The 20264-nt window shown below is 35.3% G+C and overlaps 1 protein-coding gene across 4 annotated transcripts in view; it reads right to left on the bottom strand.

Annotated features, from left to right (window-relative positions):
* LOC111147209 (histone deacetylase 9) overlaps nucleotides 1-20264 on the bottom strand; it is a 926500-nt gene that overhangs the window by 172850 nt on the left and 733386 nt on the right. For 2 of the 4 annotated variants that reach the window (XM_022503097.1, XM_022503098.1), the window contains exons 21-22: nucleotides 19093-19212; nucleotides 18631-18728 (exon numbers count right to left, since the gene is read on the bottom strand). In XM_022503097.1, coding sequence (XP_022358805.1) covers nucleotides 18631-18728; nucleotides 19093-19212 — 218 coding nt within the window. Of the gene's footprint in view, nucleotides 1-18630; nucleotides 18729-19029; nucleotides 19213-20264 lie in introns of those variants that run through there. The other 2 variants (XM_022503100.1, XM_022503099.1) reach the window with 2 other exon arrangements.

Here is a 20264-nt window from a genome sequence, read left to right as displayed (position 1 = left end):
AATGGTTGTTCAGAATTTTCAGAATTGGTACAGAACCCCCAAACTTTTTTTTTCCTAATGGACTTAACCCTACTCAGGGTCACCTATACATTTATTTTGTAATGCATTAAAATTTTCCATTTGTTTTAATAAATACATTCATACAAAAGTTCTGGACATGTTTAATATTTTTTAAAAGAGACTGGGGATGTCAAGTACATATTCTGTTTCATTTCATTAATACAAATCACTCTGGTTAAGATGAAACACACTACATGTGAACCTCATTAAAGCAACACTACCCCTTATAAGGAAAGTCAGAGCCAGAACAGCTCAGGGACTTGTTTCAGTCCAGATTTTGGACATTTTCACAAACAGGTGCAGACTCCTCACACCAAAACCAAAAGAAAAGTGCATACTTCCCATGCAAACATCGGTTGCTCTTACCACCCCCATTTTGATTTGTACTGTTATATTTGAACTGATGTCATTATTTTCCCCTTATGGGTCCTTTCTATTCATTCATTCATGCTCTCATTCATTCATTCATTCTCTCATTCATTCATTCATTTCAAATCTACCTTAAAAGACACTGGAAAGAGAGGAAAAAAACAGAGAGAGAGAGAGAAAAAAAATCCTTTACTTTGATTTCCTTGGTGCTTGCCCTAGGATGAAAAATGTACCCCTGTTGAATTTTTATATCAAGAGCATTCTCTGGCCATACAATTTCTCTGAGAAATTTTCCACCCTTGTAGAATGTCTCTGCTTCCCATCACTGGCTAGCATAGCCACTAATTTTATCTAAGGCTCATTACCTGGTATGTTGCACACCATTTCATTCAAAATCATGTCAATCCAAGGTATTAGGGTTACACATAACAAGGCATATTTACTATAAGGCTTGTGAGGCTTAATTTCCAGAGCCCCTTATTCACACAGACACTTTCCAAGGCCTTATACCTATTTTTGCATTTCTCCTTCGTATTCTTTTTCTGAGAGTCCCCATGATTATGTAAGATTGAGACCCATAAAACAGTGTCTGCCCCGCGTAGTAATGCTAACATGCCTGTGTTGTATGAAATTATCCTCCCTGGATTCTTGAGGAAGTGGGGGCTGTTTATAAGGCTTAAGTTAGCAATCCTGTGTTCTTTTTCTGCACGGTCAATATCTCAGGCTTTGTTCATTTTCTTTGTTTCATAGTAATTTTCTCTCCCAACCAGGACTGTAAACCTCTCGGGAGGCTGTGGGGTACTTTTGTATTTTCCTCCATAGCAACTAGCTTAGAGCTGAGCTCATATTAGGTCAGTTACTTATAAGGCAGCTTTCTGCACATCCACTGCTTATGAAACATGCTCCAAGCTCCAAAGGCTGAACTGAGACACTGATCAGGCAGTCAGAATAAAGCCATGCCATTTTTATATCACTGAGTAGCCATGTCAGGGAGAGCTTTGTCTGGGGACAAGTTTCCAATAAACCTCAGTTTCTATGGTATTTTCCCCACAGGCATACCTGCCTGCCAGAAAGGAAGACGACATTGTTGAGTGGTTAGTCTTGTATTATAAAGAGGGAAGAAAGTCTAATGAATCTAAGCATTCAGAAAACCAACTTTGAGCTGATGTTTTCATAAAAGAAAGAAAATGGAAAATAGTTTGCTTTCATAAATATATTTTAAAAGACAGAATTACAGACATTCCATGCTAACAGAATTGTGAAAAGCTGACTGGATGATGTAATATAAATCAATACACTGACTAACATTTCAGAGGAATTATATCCTATAAATCCAGGTCTTAACCTTTTACATGTACCCTTTGAAAATTAAAAGTGCAATTTCATGGGAAGGCAAAAAAAGGATAATAATTACCAAGAGATAATCATAACTCCAGAGAAACTGTGGGCAGGCACTGCAGCCCAGCTCCTTGGTAGAAATGGGCAAACTGAAACACTGCAACCTGAAGTGGCTTCTTCTCAGTATACTTATAAATCCATTCAAGTTTATCTTGGGAGTCCACTCAGTTTCCCACTTTGAATTAATGGTAAGGGAGCATTCAAGCTTTTTTCTAGCCCCAACACTAATTTCCTGTGTGAGCTTATAAGGAACTTGTCCAATGTATAAAAATGTTTAAGGACAAAAAAGAAAATATTTCAATTGATGCAGAGCTTTTGAACTTTGATAAAGGAGACACTTCTTTGTTATGCTGGGCCCAAGAAAAAGCTATTGATGGTTCATGGAAGGAAACATTTTGTAGGTCTAGTCAATGAAAGAATTCTTCTCTCAACTGTCATTTTGGAGAGAGAATTGTCGCACATCTGCCTTTCCCAGAAGAAGTACAAGACTCTGCATCACATTTGGAACATTGCGCCTTCCAGCCACACCATGGTTTCCTAAGCACATCCCACATCCAGCATATTGGAGTCAGGCTCAATTTAGCCAAGAAAGGCTACATTCTTTTGTATTATTCAAGAAAAGTATTTTCTTTCTTTCCTTTTTTTTCTGACTCTGTTAAATGTCATAAAGGCTCACTGTCATAATACTATTTCATGTCTGAATTCTTTGATAGAAAAAAATTCTTTTTTTATTTGTATTTTTTTATTTAGGCTTTTTTCCTTTCACTTATATAATTCAACCTACATAGACATCTTACAGACATTGGTTGAGTATCTATACATTCAGTAAAATGAAAGTGCATTTTAAGCAAATGACTAAGGACTCTGTTGATTTATTGATTTGCTAACTGTAATATCATTTGAATAAATATCTGATAACCACAGTTGTGGATTAATAAAGTTCAGAATATCTGTAATCTAGAAACATTATCTTTAGAAACGAAATGACATTGCCACACCATGATACCACAGGGTCCACTTTCAAAGCCACTTTCTTTTTCAACCAGAAAAGTAATATGTTTTAACATTTATTGTCTTATTTCAGGTGTGCTCTCTTATCATGAAAGATACTTGATTAAAACTCTCCCTTACTGACATAAAGACAACCTAATTTCCCCCCCTTTTCCCTCAGCAAAACATAGTCATGAATAACAAATGAGGTCTTAAAACTTTGTAAGTCCATAAATGGATTTACCCATAAAACCAATTATATGTTCACACTGCAATTAGTTGCTATTTGTAAGAGTTAAAAAGAAACAAATCCATGTTTTTAATGTGTCATATCTGATCTAAAGCAAGCTTGGGAGATATGTGCACATATTTAAGCTGAAACAAAATATATACAGTGACTGTAAAATATAGCCAATTTGTTATAATTTTGAATGGCAGTAACTTTATCCTAAGAAAATTCACTGGAAGATTTAATAGTGGTATCAAAGAAAACTGACCCTCTTTTCCCTTTCCTTCTCTTGTTGATTCTCTGTTTCTCCTTCTTTCTTTTTTGGCGTTATGACTCTATGCTATCTAAGAAACGTTCAGATACAACCAGAAGAAAATGGAGAAGAATATGGGTCACCCAAATGCTCAGTTTATCTAATAATGCGATATACTATAAATAATATATAACATGTTATATAATGTATTTATTTTTAATCTGATTGTGAGAATTGTAAGGGTAAATGTGTTTACTTTTATATTATGTTTAATTAATAATGAACTGTTTACAATGCTGTTTGTACCCTGTATGTCAGAATTTCCCAAACTATATTCTGTTGAGTGTTAGTTTCTGTAATATTTGTAATTATTTGGAGAGAAATAAACTGAGGAGCAGGGCATTCTATATTTAAGTAATTTGAGGAAACAATACATTAAGTAATACAAGATTTCCTTAAGATGAAAAATTATTCAAGTCTTAAATTTGCTTTTGCAAATTATTTATCTTCAAGGGGAGATTTTTTTTTCACCACAGGATATTTTTATTGTTGAGAAACACTTCCTAGCATCCCCTGAATCTAGTGTTTAGCACGGTGTACTGTGCTAAACCACTTTTACGGGTATCTCAAATTTAGAACCATTACTGCATTGCTTGGTCTCCCAAAGATCTTTGTGGTAGATGTCTTATATCTGCTCAGGCTGCCATAACAAAATACCATAAACTGGATGCTTTAAACAACAGAAATTCTCACAATTCTGGAGCCTAGCTAGCAATCTGAGATTAGGGTGCCAGCATGTGCGTATATGCGCTTTCCTCAGTGCCTGCACACGGGGTAGAAAGAGAGAAGAAAAAGCTCTATGGTGTTTCTTCACTAATCCCATCAGATCAGAGCTCTGCCCTCACGACCTCATCATCTAACTCTAATTACTTTCCTCATCAACCCAACTCTAAATTCCATCGCACTGGGGGTTAGGACATTAGCAAATGACTTTTGGGGAGAAAACTTTTAATCCAAAGTAGTGTCTAATGAAAAAACAAATATTGTCAATTAGCTGAGTATTCTAAGACTTTTTTTTTTTTCCCTAGTTTGAGATGATACCAGGTTCATCACTGCCAGAAGACTGTCACGGACTCCTTAATTTCTTTTAGGAGAGATTAGGGAGTAGAGGCTCAGTTTTGTCTTCCTATGGCTGATTGCCCTGGGTTCTCCATATGGTTACCTAGGTAGAGCCATATCCTTATGAAGAACTAGTGCCCAGTCCAGCCTGTGCACAAGAATACTCAGAAAGGAGTACTGGATGAATGGTCACCAGGATCATGCATAAAATTAGAATACAGTAATGTCAAGTTTACTTAAATAATGAAAAAATAATTAAATTTTTATTTCAAAAGGAGCCAAGTCAGCTGGTATCATTCATGACTTTCTTACCCAAAAAGTGATAAATAGGACAGGAAATAGGCCCTGATTCCATGTTCCTTGGCTTTTATGCCATGTGCAGGTCTCCTCACAGAGGGCTAAGGGATGAATAATTATTACTTCATTAAGACGCATAAACCATTTTTCTCAATTGGACCAAAAGAGGAATAGCAACAAGCTGCAGGAGGATGGGCTCCTTGGTGACACTACAGTCAACTCCTAAGAGGGAGACTACCTCGATTTTGCTTGCTTCTTGGTTTTGGAATGGATCGGGAACATTTTTGTGTAACCTCTTTGTGAAAGACTCTAGAAGCAGGACTTTAATCTTGTAGAGTCTCCTGAGGAATCTTTATTCCTCAGGGTGTCAGGACAATTCTCACACCATAGAAGGGTTCCTCACTTATTTCCACTTCAAAGGGGCATTAATAATAATCCTCCTTTTAAAAGAATCCAACCAGACCTTTTTGGTGTGATGATTAACTGGGAGGTGTTTTGTGTGTGTGTGTGTGTGTGTGTGTGTGTATTTTTTCCTCACTATATCAGGTGCAATCATTTGAGCCCCTAAAAATAAATGTTCTTTCTGCAAAATATAGGCACAAACAAAAATGTTTTGAAAAGTAATCACTTGTTTAAAAAATGGAAATTGGGCTTCTGTGTTGTAAGGAATGTATGTGCATAACGGTGAAATTCAACACTGGTAAATGATCTGACTACCTCAAAGTGAAGTTTTTGCCTTCCTACAGTGGCCTTTAACCCTGTCCTTTCCTCCAATCTGAGAAGAGCTGATGTTGATGGAACATATAATGGCCCCTTTCCTGTGTAGTAAAGTCAGCAATAAAGCTTAGTAATTAAGGGTACCAGGGAGGCCCAGCCCAGCAGGCTAGTGGTGTGGCGAACACTTTTAGAACTTCAAACAATATCAAAGTCACTAAGAAACGGGCCTAGCTCAGTTCTGGTTTGAATTAAGCCTCACTTCCACACGCACTTTTCAAATCCAAGCTCAGACAAGAAAGCCAAGGCCTTCTGGATTTCATTAGAGCCAATTATCTTATCTGTTTCATCTCAGGCCTGACCCTAAGGCTGGCAAACAGCTATTCAGTGCATTTGTGTGGTTGTTTGAGAAAACCTCCAGTCAGCCAATGGCCCGAGGACCTGCTAATTAAAACACTGTTGCCCCCCTGCCTCTAGTGATTAAATATTTTCAAGCTTTTGTAAATAATTTTTCCATTCTTTGCCCCAAGCCTCAAAGGTCCAATACATGCAGTAATTTATTTAGTTTGTCAGAGAATACTGTTGGAAATAGGGTCATAATGGAACCTTTGGAAATTTTTATACGTCTTCGTACTTCTGAAAGTGACAGTTTATAAACCAGGCAAATGTGTATACTGTTTCTGATGTAATTATGCCCTAATGGCCTTTCTCCTTTTGAAGTGATATAGTGTATAACAGGCTTACATTTTGTCAATAATCATATTTCCTCAAATGTCAACATGATATCTAGCATCGGAATTTAATGAGATCATTTAAGTCCTAGAAATTATATCAAGGTATAGTGCCTTCGAGTTTTTTGCCTGAGGGTGGGTCACAGTCACAAAAACTAGTTTGGGAAGAAGACTAATTGAATTCTTGCTTGCTCTCTGTGGCAAGCAACAGCTAAAGAACACAATGAATTCTTTCCAGAACAAACTTCAGAGAAATCACTGAGTGATAATATGCTGCTGGTTCAGAAATGAAAATATTCAACAAGAATACCGAATTAAAACTTTCCCCTAGACCTAATTTATATATAGTCACAGTGATCTGAGAATCTCAGGATGATACCTACCTCGCAACTGCATTGTGGGCAGGAGGACATTAAGATCTTCCTTATAGCTCTGACATGCACTAAAGCACATAGGATACCACCATGGCCCTCCTAACATATGGACTTCCCTGTCTCTGTGTTCCTCAGGCTTCATATGGCCACAAGCACAGAAGTGCATGACGCTCCAGGCTAGCATGGACCAAACAGAAACAGAGACTGTAGACACAACATACAGACATCTTTCTTCCCCTCTACCCTGGGCACAGCCATACAGACTCACAGCTCTTTTAAGCCAATCCAGTCATGTTTTATTGGAGAAAAATAAAAATTCAGGGTTTTGTTTGTTGTTGTTGTTGTTCTTTTTGAAGTATTATAAGAAGAAATGTTGGCAGGCTCATTAGCTGCATCCAGTGTTCACTAATATACCTATGAAAAAGAACTATGGCACTGAACAGCGCTGTTTCTGTTGTTCTTAAAATGACACTTCGGTCTTATCTTAAATAATAGGCTTTTAATAAAAACATCCACCAAAGGCAAACAATTAAACAATACATAAAGCACCAGGGGGCAACCTCGTGGTTTAGTTACAGTCTGGAGCCATTCCAGAGGAGAACATGTGGGTATTTTACAAGGACCAATGCACTTTTCCAAAGTTATTATAAAACAACAAAATTTTAAATTGGGCCTCATAAGTCCTTCAACTTTGGTACAGGATTTCATGCTCAGCTCTGATAATGGGAGGAAATCTTTAAATAACTAATTTCTTTAAAACCATGTTTGGAGAACTGTGTCAAACATGTTATACACAAAAATATACATACACACACATATATATTTATGGCATATATGCATATACATGTCCATATACATACATTTATCTATATATAAAGCAATGATATATATGTATGTATACATGTATGTATATATAGCAAGTATTATTTATAATGCAATATTGATATAGATCACAGTCATTTTAGAAGACAGACAAAATATTTCTTAAGTTGTAAAAAAAAAAGTTACACTAATAAACTACTAGGTGAGTCATCCTTCTGGCCAATTAATTAAATATTTTTCTCTTGGATTTTACATATAATTATTTGGTTTTTATCGACTGTCATAGCCTCAAAAAAAAACAAACTAAGTGGAATATATTAACAAACTTGGCAGACTTCAGTTCTCTGAAAAATTCAGAATGTACTCAAACAATTTTTAACTAAATCAGTAAAATATGACACACACCAGATTTTATTATTTCTGAACCTGTCTTTTTCACCTGCTATAAATTATACTGGTGTAATTATATTTATTGGCAAGTAGGCATCACTGAATAATTTCTGCAATGTTATTTTCAATTGAGAAATCCTGCACTATAAAAGGAAATTAACAGTATCAGAAACTCACACAAAGGAGAAAACTTGGATGCATAGCAAAGTCAGGGGCCTGATGTGGTAACTTTAACATCTAAGAGACTTTTTCTGAAACTGAAAGCAGAGGGTCAAGTGACCAACTTTCTTTCTGTTACAAAACTTTTAAATTATAAATTCATGTCCACTCCATTTTTGCTCTGGATTGCAAATAAACTCCTCTTCACTATTTTGCCTTTGACTACTATTCAAGTAAAAATGTTCATTTGTTTGTGAAATTCAGTCTGTTACAGTAACTCCAATATGGCTTTAATTTCAAGAAGTTATGAACCAACAAAAATACACATCCTAGGTAACACAGTATTTTGTTTTCAAGTATAGCAATATGTATCTTTAATAGGTCAGATAATGTATAGATGCTCTTTTCTTGATGGACTTTCCCACAACTGACCTGGTATGTAAAATATCTCCAAATTGAAATGTAGGTGGATTTAAAATTCTGCTAAGATTGAAAGGTGACTCAATCATCCATTGTACCTCTTCTCCTACTCACTTTTTAAATTGCAAAATATAATGGCACTATATTATGGAAATGTATATGCAAAACATAATGGAAGTGTAAAGGCAAGAAGGTTATTTTGTTAAGACTTGCCCATTAGAAGTTATGTAGTTCATAAACCCACTGCCCTCTAAAAGGCTTCACAATAGCAATGCTGCTCTTCAGAGTAGATGTTTAGACAACCAGTCCCAAGACTGTAGTGCCCCCAAGAAAGATGGGTAGATCTGTAACAGATACAAGGAAAAGTCCTCACCCTCTAGAAGAGTGCCAGAGAAGTTTAAATGTCTGCATAAATGAGAACAGATGTTCATTTACAAGCTTCATCTACATGACATCAAATCATTGGGATGAAGTCCGGAAAACTGAATCTATCATCCAGATGTCTGATGTCAGGCAAAGACTTGGACTACTTTCTGAAAGTCCTACCTACCAGAAAATGGTGTAAACTTCAGCCCTGAACCTTAAAAGTAGTATCTGAACAGATTTTCTGTGAACAGAAGTTTCCCAAAGATGATTTCTCTACCTGGAAAGGTTAATAAGTGAATTTTTATTAGTCAACATTATATTTATCTCATTCTCAAAAAATGAACTATAAATTCACATTTATGGTATATTAAAAATTTTATCTCTTCTTTCATATTTAGTATCTCAAAAAATTTAGTTATAGCAAACTTTAGGTATAAAATCATGGAAATGAAGGGGTATTATTCAGTTTTAAGAAAACACATCTAAGGGAAGCCTGAGTGGCTCAATTGGTTAAGCAGCTGCCTTTGGCTCTGGTCGTGATGGTCATGATCCCAGGGCCCTGGGATGGAGTCCCATACTGGGCTCCTTGCTCAGCAGAGAGCTTGGTTCTCTCTCAGCCTGCCCTTCCCCTTTTTATGCTTTCTCTTGCTATTTCTCTCTCTCTGACAAATAAATAAAATCTTAAAAAAAAAAGAAAGAAAAGAAAACACCCAAAGGCATTGAAATTTGGTTAACAAATAGCTGTCCAATGAAATATAGAATAAGTAACTTTGGTTTTATCTTACCAGTAAATGAAGCATAATCTTAAATATTCACTAAAATTGTGAAAAAGTATGACTCCAGAGTTTAATTATACTTTTATAGTAATTAAATGCATAATTCCATTTTTACAAAATGATTTATTTATGCTAATGAATTGATCTGAGTTGTTCAACAGTGCAAAAGATCTGGCTTAAAAAGCTCCACGATATTTCATGGAAAGCTTTCATCTTTTGATATCTCTGAGTATTACACATATGTTGAAAGGATTCTGTGCAAGACAAGAGTTTTATAATCCATTGTTCCATCTTGAAAATAAAAACAAGTCATTTCTAGTCACGCCAATTGCTGTCTTTCTTAGAACGGCTAGGGAAAAGATTTAATTGCACATAGCTACTCTTTTAATTAGTCCTTATTATTTGGAAAACTGTACCATTGTTACACAAATGTTACACAAATTCCTGGAAATTTTTGACTTTAAAATTTCTAAGTCAGAAGGGGAAAATGTTGTCTTAAAATTTTTACAGTGAATCTGACCTTTTAAAATAATAATAAAAACTATGTTGTAGCATTTGAACTACTTTAAATAGTTCTTCATTGCAGATAACATAATTCACCTTTCAAAACTTCAAGCACCTCAAGATACTTCCTGGACTTTTTACCTGAGCTCTATACTGTCTAATAATATCATATCTCTTTGATGCTCAGCTCAAAAATGAAGTTTGCAAGTTTTCTAAGGAAGACAGGTGTGCATAAGATCACTTTACTCCCAGGGTCAAAGAGCAGAATTCTAAGGGTATCTAGAGACACACACCTATAGAAATTGTAATTTTTTTATGAAAATTGGTACAATATGTTGCACAGATGAAAGAGAAAAAAAAGTATTGTTAAACTATACTTGTTGTTAAAACTAAAGAGCAGATAGAAGTGACAGCTTTCTAAAACTTATTCTTATGGATCTTTTTCTCCTGACCTGTTCTGATAAAAATTCTCAAAACATTTCTACATGCTGGATATAAAGAAAAGAATCTGGACAATGAGTAAAACTGTTGATCACACCAGCAATAAATTCATATGCATTGCTCTTCATTGAAATAAAATACCAATAGATGAAAATCATTACTGCTTTGTTCCCAAGATTGATTGACAAGTTTGGATTTGAAGCCCACATCTTCTTTATTAGCCAAGTCTTTTAGAAAGAGAAAATGTGGGCTTGATTTGTGAGCTATGATAAATGGTCTGGGAAAGATGGTAGTAAGGCCAATTTGATATGTACAGTATTTCATATTGGCAAATTGCTTCAAGAAATTCCACCCTCTTTCCCAAAATGTCTTCAACATCCTTAGGAAAATACATACTATCATGAGCATAATATATGTGGTTGTCACTAACAATTGAGAATCCATCCAAGACTGGGAAGCATCAACCACAGCTCTTATAGACAAAATAAGACCCCAAATCATTTTGCAGTATTGAGTATGATTTTTAGATGACAACAAATCATTATTTATTTCAAAATTGAATCTAAAAGTTCATTTATCACTCTATATTCCATTAAATTTTTATTTGGTATTTCTCCGGTTCAATTATATGCTTACTTCAAAAAAATCTAAATGTATACATAAAAAGAAAATATTTATTTTAACAAAGAAGGGAAAAATATATTTCCCATTGTAAATAGTTTGGTTTTAAAAGGAAGAAAAATATATGGGTTTCATTCGATAGTCTCCCTTATTATTTCAGATGAGGTAGGAAAGCACAACGAGAAGTGGCTTGGGAGTTATATGATACAAGGGTATTGAAAATCTAGGGCTTATTTTCAATTTTAAAATAGTGCTGCCAATTTATATGTCCAAATGAGACGTTCGATAGATTAAATGCATTTGCAAAGAATTTTTTACTACATTATTGTTTTGTCACTCCTACTCTTGAAAGAGGAACTATAGTTTTAGAGCTTAGGGCCAAAGGAGTCTGTCTCCACATTCACACTTGTTGCCACTGACCCTGATCATCATTTACCAGCTGTGCAACATCAGGAAACCACTGAAACTCAAAAGGGGCTTGGTATCCTCATGTACCAATTGTAAGCACTCAGCTCAACTATTTGTAAAGATGAAAAGAAATGAGCTACTAGCAAATATTAAGTCTTCATGGAATGGTCTATATTACCATGCTATTATTATCATTATGTTGTTACTTTTATGATGATATTACTTTCCCTTTTCTTAGCATTAAATTATATTAAAATATAAATAACAGACATAAAAATACTTATTTAGTTGTTATTACCATCAGAAGAGAACATATTTATTATGATCTCATCTCATTTCTTCTTTTTTTTTTTTTTTAAAGATTTTATTTATCTAAACAATCTCTACACCCAACGTGGGGCTTGAATTCACAATCCCAAGATCAAGAGTCTCATGCTCTACAAACTGAGCTGGCTAAGCACCCCTCATTCCATTTCTCAGACAAGATTTAGCAACCTCTTTTTCAATCTCTTGCACATGACAAGAATATTTAGATGCCAATGATCTAAAATTTATTAGAATATTAATGATATATTTGTTAAAATAATGAAAAGAGAAAATAAAATATTGTACTTATTAATGTGCCCTGACCAAAATTATCTCCATTCATTCCATGGTAAACTAGACCTGCTGATTAGCTAATGAACACTTGCTCTACAAATAATGACAATAAAGGGCTCAGTTCTTTGCTTTCAAGCTAAATGTATATTCTTTTTTTTTTTTTAAAGATTTTATTTATTTATTTATTTGACAGAGAGAGATCACAAGCAGGCAGAGAGGCAGGCAGAGAGAGAGGAGGAAGCAGGCTCCCCGCTGAGCAGAGAGCCCGACGCGGGGCTCGATCCCAGGACCCTGAGATCATGACCCGAGCCGAAGGCAGCGGCTTAACCCACTGAGCCACCCAGGCGCCCCCTAAATGTATATTCTTCATTTGCCACAAGTGGGGTAGGAATCATGGAAAGCCATGGTTCCTACTTTTTTATTTTTTTTTTTAAAGATTTTATTTATTTATCTGACAGAGAAAGACACAGGGAGAGAGGGAGCACAAGCAGTGGGAGTGGGAGAGGGAGAAGCAGGTTTCCTGCCAAGCAGGGAGCCCAATGTGGGGCTTGATCCCTGGACCCTGGGATCATGACCTGAACCAAAGGCAGATGCTTAACAACTGAGCCACCCAGGTGCCTCCATAGTTCCTATTTTAAAGATGCTACATCTAGAAGAGAATCTAGTTTGATGAACTGAGAATAACTATGCTATCTGGCCAAGCTTCCAGTCAGTCTTGTTTTAATGGATTTTCAATTTGCTTTTATCATTAAAGTAAACAGGTAAGAACCAAAGATAGGTGAAAAAGATACTGGCTATAACGATGGTGTATGTAGTCAAGTGACTGGACTGCTTTGATGATGTAACAAATATGTAACAAATTTTTAAACATTCTACTTTTGTTATGTGGTTGAAGTATTTTAGTAAAGGCTACATTTGCAAGTACAAATATTTTGATTAGCGATACTTTGTAAGTCAATAAAGAAAAAATAGTTTATAAAAACGTAACAAAAATTTCGACTAGATATATATTTTCTAGATTAGAAAACTCACTCAAATCCCCTTTTTTACTTGGCATACTAAACAGTCCCAGAGAGATAGAGTCATTCAGAGTTTTCCCCTGAGGTAAATATTCCTGAATAACTGGTATTTACAGATCCTTTGCCTTTTGGAAATCTTCACCATCAATACATTAATTATGGTACTAAAGACTATAACACACTGGCCTGGAGAGTTGTTATTTTTTAAAAGATTTTATTGGGACGCCTGGGTGGCTCAGTTGGTTAAGCAGCTGCCTTCGGCTCAGGTCATGATCCCAGCGTCCTGGGATCGAGTCCCACATCAGGCTCCTTGCTCATCAGGGAGCCTGCTTCTCCCTCTGCCTCTGCCTGCCATTCTGTCTGCCTGTGCTTGCTTTCTCTCCCTCTCTCTCTCTCTGACAAATAAATAAATAAAATCTTAAAAAAAAAAAAAAAAGATTTTATTAATTTATTTTGAGAAAGAGAGAGAATGCTTGCATGCAGGAGCTGCGGGGGAGGAATAGAGGAAGAGGGAGAAGCAAGTTCCCTACTGAACAAGGAGCCCTAAAGTGCTGCTACTAGATCCCAGGACTCTAGGGTCATGACCTATGCCCTAAGCCAAAAGCAGACACTTAGCCAACTGAGCCACCCAGGTGACCCAAGAGTTGTTATTTTTTGAATCACAACTTGTTTGAATCTAAGGAACTCATACCAATAGTTCTATCCCACTCTTTTAACTAGTTGTCATAGTGTGACAAATGAGTCATTTATTATTTCAACAAAGGCTTCTGAATTTAAGGGCTTTGTATTTTATTTTTGAAATTAAAAAGCCACAAAGGGATTGTTATTCATTCATTCATTGGATAAAATAGGCAAATTTCAAGAACTGCTAGTATCTTACTTCCACACTAGAAATTGCTACTCATTTTTCTAAACACTCAAAGATGTTGTCCTCATTAGATTTAATTAGAAGCATGAGCTATTGTCTCCTGTCCACTATGAACTATTTAAGTGCTTTTATATAAATGATCACTCCAACATTTGCAGAACCCTTAAAAAATTCATCTTTAGAAAAAAATGGTATGACCAGTGCTCATCTAGTCACTACGGATGAGACAGAACAATTGGAACTATATATATACACTTATAATGTCAGATATCTTCTCTTCATTCAATATTTTTGTTGACTACCTTCAAAATATACATATGTATATTTCACTTCACTTCAAAATATACATATGAATATGTATATATATATGTGTATATATATATATGTATATATATGTATAAACATATATATATGGTTTTTTAAGAGAGGGAGTGTGCACGAACAGGGGGAGGAGTAGAGGGAGACAGGGAGAGAGAGAAACTTAAGCAGGCTCCACACCCATCATGAATGTAGCTCTGATGTAGAGCTCCATCACGACCCTGAGATCATGACCTGAGCCAAAATCAAGAGTCAGATGCTTAACTGACTGAGCCACTCAAGTTCCCCTGGAAACAATATTTTGAAGTGACTGAAACAGAGAGTGCTTAGCAGGCATTCGACAAAATATTTATTGAATAAAGAGAAGACGTCTGACATTTTAAGCAAATGAATGGGTGTTCAAAGTTCCTTGTAAAGTTCTCGAAGGGCCAAGAGATAGTTAGGTTTCAGACTTTTGCTAGGCTCACTTAATACCAGGGGTTTCCAATGACACTGTAACCAGTATCATTCCTTCTTTCTTTGACTCATTCATTTATTCTTTGATTTATTCAGCCAATATTACTGAACAGCTCCTTTTTTGCCATGCTGTGTACTAAACATTTGTGACTTAGACTTGGGATGAAGGTCTTACATTTTGGTAAAAGTTCACTGTGCTTTATCACTCTTCGGTCTTTTAAATCGTGAATAGTAGAAAAGAGCAGCAATGCGGTGTGACAGATTTTAGAGACATAAACTGAGTTCCCACCGTGGCCTTTACAATTAGAAGTTCTGTGCCTTATACAAAGCACTTAAGAATTAGCTATAATGTTTATAAAATTTCTAATCTAAGACTTGGCAAGTAAGAATATAAGACCTCAAGCAAAATGTAATTATTTTATAAAATGGTAGGCTTGGTGGCAGGAAGGAAGGAGACCCCCAGGACTCCCTCCCCCCCTTCCTTTATTTATTTACTTATTTATTTTAGATTTTATTTATTTGACAGAGAGAGAGAGAGAGAGAGAGAGAGCACAAGCAGGAGGAGTTAGCATGCAGGCACGCAGAGTGAGAGGGAGAAGCAGGCTCCCTGCTGAGCAAGGAGACTGATGCAAGACTCTCTCCCAGGACCTGGGATCATGACCTGAGCTGAAGGCAGATGCTTAACCACCTGAGCCACCCAGGTGCCCCTAAAATGGTAGCCTTGGAATACCTTTTAGTTCCACATAAAAGATATTTGACATTACTGAACATTTTAAAAACTCAAGAAAAATCTTAAATATATCCTGCAGTAATTTGGGGGATAACTTATAGCAAACATGAAAACTTTTTGTTTGCCTGCAATAGTCTTTTTGCTACAGAAAAAAATACATAATAGAAACAAGAATAATATACATGACAAATGTAGGCTGGTAAAATAAGCAGCCTCCTTATATCCCCCTATAGCTTCACAGAGAGAGGCTTTCCCTTCAAAGATACTTATCCCAGTCCAGAAACAATTAAAAATTAAGAAAAAAGAAAAGGCACCATTTACTTTTCCCACCATCTCCATATTATACACACACAAAAGATGCCAAAAAGATCTCCAGTTTTAATACTGGTAAACAAGGTAACTACATGATATTACAAAGCATATGCTTATAAGGTAATACTACATCAAAAATTATATTGGAGTATATTTCACTAAAGCCCCAGATTAGAAAGGAATTTATATATTCCCATTCTTTGCCAACAAAAGTTTATGGAATATGATCTCTATTCCTGCCAGGCAATCCCACCCTTATGCTCTTAAGCCAAGAGAGCAAGATCATTTCATGACTAAATGCTTTTCACAGTCTATTCTCTCTTTCTATTATGAGTACCCCCCCACTCCAATTCCTTTACCCCTTGGAAACCCCCACTCATCCTTGAAAGTACAGTCTGAACAATACTTCCTGAAACCTTTCAGGAAGAGTTCATCATTTTATCCTCTCTATGTCTAATCATACCCATTTTCTAGAACAGTGAGTATCACTTCTTTTATGATTCTTGAGAGCAAGTCAGCTCAAAATTCCAAGTGCTTATCACTGTGCCTGGAATACAATCTGTTGTATGAATCTTTTTGAGTGGATGACTTACTTTCTTGATTCCTCTATGAGAAGCTCCCAAGTACTTCTAGTCATACAAGTTAAACAGCAAACACAGTATAGTTCAAAATTAATTATTATGGTTTAAATCTGGTTCTTAAATAACTATGAACATTAAAAGATGCAGTTTTACATTTCTGTAGTCTAGCTAAATAATATTGCCTCCTCTAAGCTTAGAAATGGTGACTGTACTGGAAACTATAGAAAAGTTTGCTAATATAAAGTGTCCACATTCAGGCAAAAGGATGGTACCAATCTTGAGGATATTAAGTCACTTTCAGGAGCCCTGATTCACTTAATTTTCATTCAAGAAACAATAACATATACTTAATATATGTTAATACGTTACAATATATGTTATATATGTTATAATATGTTATATGTTAATATATACTTTATTATAATTAATATTAATACTTATTTAATTATTTAATAAAATTGTTGTGTTCAAAGGGGTTCTTTGTAAACATTCTTACCCATCATTCACTTTGTGATGTGAGAACAAGTAGTACAAAATATAAATTCTCCTTCCCTGCTGGGTATGCATAATTCATTTTTAAGTAAAGCCATAGTACCCCAAATAGTATTATGATAATAAAAACTAAGAATTCTGTATTATAGATCAGTGGTATATAATCATTTGTTATAGGAAGATTGAGAACTTAATGTTTCATGCAAGTAATCAAGTTAATTTGGTAAACAAATAAATTCATATGTGATATAATATTAAAGTCTATTATCCCATTAGAGTTCCTCTAAGATACGAATAACATTTAAGTTGCAAATATAGGTAAACAGAATTTATAATAATGAAACTCTCTTAATAATATTTATTATTTATTATTATTTATTATTATTATTTCTTAATAATAATGAAAGTCTCTTAATGCAGTTTTTTTTAGTTTTATTGTAAATTAACCTAAAATATCTTTACAGACAACACAAGGACAAGTCTTTAAGTAAAGTTATTTCAGCTATTTTTTCTATAGTGTATATATTGAATATAAATATATATATTTTCAAAGTAAAAATCTAGAATGTGTGTAGAGTTTTCCTTAATATCCCAAAACCAAACCAAATATATTTACTTTCAACGTATTTTCTTGAAAAAAGCGATTTTCTATCATTTTTCCTAGGCCTGTTTTCAAATGAAAAATGACTCTCAAATGAGAAATTTAAGTATGCATTATATATAGGACAGCAGAAACTCACCCACACTTCACTTACTGAAAAATCTCCCTATTATTTCCTTACATTTCAAATGTATTGGCAATAGGATATTCCCCCTTGGGAACTTGTAAATGATAAATTTAAAAATAATGTTTTTAAGGTTTCTTATGTAGTTGTTTGTTTTTGCTTTCAACTAAACAAAACACCCCAAAATCATGCATTACCAATGGGTTAAAATATCCTAAAATCTTGCAAGTGGGTACGTATTAACACAATCTGATATTTCTCTGTAAAACAGTCCTTTCCAAGGACTGAAAATATTTTTTTAACTCTAGACAATAAAATATGCCTTTTTCTAAAAACAAATTCAATATTCAAAAAGAAAGCTTTTGATTTGTTGCATTTCTTGCTTAATTTTAAAAGTTCTTTGTTTAGAAGGACCAAGTAGCAAAATACACTATATATATAAATATACATTTAAATTACTCCCTGCATTTTGTACAGAAACTGAAAACAACTAATTAATCAGTTGATGTTTAATGTGAGAGGTAAAATATTTTATGAAAGAGAAAAATCACTTGCTCTACCATGAAATGAGATGCCTAAGCTAACATTCCAAAAGTGAGCTAGCTCTGCAGAACCAAGAATATTGAGTGGTGCTATGTGAAAAATGAAATCTGTAGTCCAGTGAAGTTTGGGAAATGCCTGTTCAACAAAGTTATGTGGGTAATGAAGGCCTTATCAGAGCATCTAATACGCTAATGTCCATTCTAAATGACAATATTGCTAGAATAGGCACAAGTTTCCAGAATTACTTAATAAATTTTTTTTCCCTTCTCTTTTTGGCAGAGAGGGTGTAGCATGCCTGGGCCATTGGCCAATATACCTGTACAACTACAAGTAGGCCTTGATGTACCTTTTTTCTTACACATATTCTTTATGTGCTTTGGAGCTATATTCAGGTCCCAAAACAAAATGTTTTTTTGAACATTTAATGGAATGGCTCCTTTAGCCACTTTCCCTTGTTTAAAACTTACATTTCTCTTTTACATTTGGTGTCATTTCAATGGACATTTCTTTTCTAATTTGCTAGTTTCAGAAAAAGAAGTACCAACCTGAATGCTTCAAGGTACTCTACATCTCCCATGGGGGGATCAAGGCCACCTGTCCAGGCAATATTTATATTGTATCCTTCCCCAAGCCCTGTTCCAACCTAGGAAGAAAAAACAAAAACAAAAACAAAAACCAAACAAAAACAAAAACCAAACAAACAGAAAGCCCCACAACACAGTGGGTAGAGGAGGGTGCAGGGAAGAAAGCAAAAAGAGAGGAAAACAAACACATGTGAGCTCTTGAAATAAACATCAAACAACATGTCAAATCAGCCCAACCTTGCTTGACAACCAGTGCTCTGGGTTATGCACTTGTTCTGCACTGGTTCTTGGTCCCATGGGACAATTCAGTAATCTCGTGTAATTTAAAACACCAGCAAAGGACAAGAAAATTAGGGGTAATCATGCAATGCAATTACCTGAAAGATAAAAATAAAAGTGGGGCTCTAAAGAAATAAACCGAACCTCATTTGGGGCTCCGCTGCCAGGGAAAAAGTTCCCTTCATCATAGCGATGGAGTGAAATATACAGGATGCTGGGGTCAGCGTAAAAGGCCTGCTGTGTACCATTTCCATGGTGAACATCCTACAAGGAAAAGAAAACAGATGACAAATACAGTCATGTTAACTGCGTGGAGACAACTTTTCTTATTTCTAGTTCCCCTTCTACCCCACCCTCCTTCTCATTTTCTGTCTTCTCACTATGTCCCTCCTTCTTTCTCCTGTTCAGCTTGCTTCCACACCACCCCCTTTACTTCCTGAACTTTCAGGCAAATTACCCTTTAATGCACTCATTTTTTAAACTGGCTTCTAAAAATCAGGAAACCACAGCGAACATGCCCTGGAGACTCCAGATGAGCAGTCACTGAGAAAGCCCAGTCCTTTGGTACAATTAGATATTTATACACCGGCCCTTTGTACTCTTTGCTTCAGTGATGGAATCTCGCATCCTGTTTTATGGAGGAATTTTATGACTTATTAACTGCCAACAGTTCATAACCCCTCAGGCTTAATTAACTAGCCTCATTGGCCTCTGAAGAAAGACTAATGTTTAAACTACAAACTAGTATTCTGCAGAAGGATCTATGGCTTACAGAGCATTTTCACAATTCTTGACAGAACACTAAACATACATGTATGCATTGATTTGCCAAGTCCCACCATTAAGGTCAAAGGCTTTGCAACCAGCTGAGTAAATTGGCCTTCTTGGAGCATTCAGTTCAGTTAGCAATCCCTCAGCAGTTAGAATTACTTCAAAAGAGACGCCAGATGCAAAAAGGAATTCATACTTTATTTTGGTAAAATCGTGATGGCAAGAGTTGAAGACACAGGAGCATGAGCTCATCAGCTATTAAATCACTTGGGCCACGCAAAAAGATGGCACAGAGCTTCATGCAAACTTGTCCAATCTACCTAATTTTGATATTCTATCATGGCTCTCTTCCTTCGCCTCCTTTCTTTTTTGTCCCCCCACCTCCATACCACCCCATCCCTTAAAAAAAAAAAAAAAAAATCCTATATCATTAAAATGAATGAAAAAACTCTTAGGACATTTGTATATAATAATCATTTAACTCTTTGCAGTTATTTGCTGGTTCTGTTGTTTTATGATATAGACATATAATGGAATTGCTGAAA

Source organism: Enhydra lutris, unplaced genomic scaffold (assembly GCF_002288905.1).
Source record: "Enhydra lutris kenyoni isolate GAN:26980312 unplaced genomic scaffold, ASM228890v2 scaffoldscaffold16, whole genome shotgun sequence".
NCBI classification, from domain to species: domain Eukaryota; kingdom Metazoa; phylum Chordata; class Mammalia; order Carnivora; family Mustelidae; genus Enhydra; species Enhydra lutris.
This window is presented reverse-complemented; position numbering and strand designations above follow the sequence as displayed.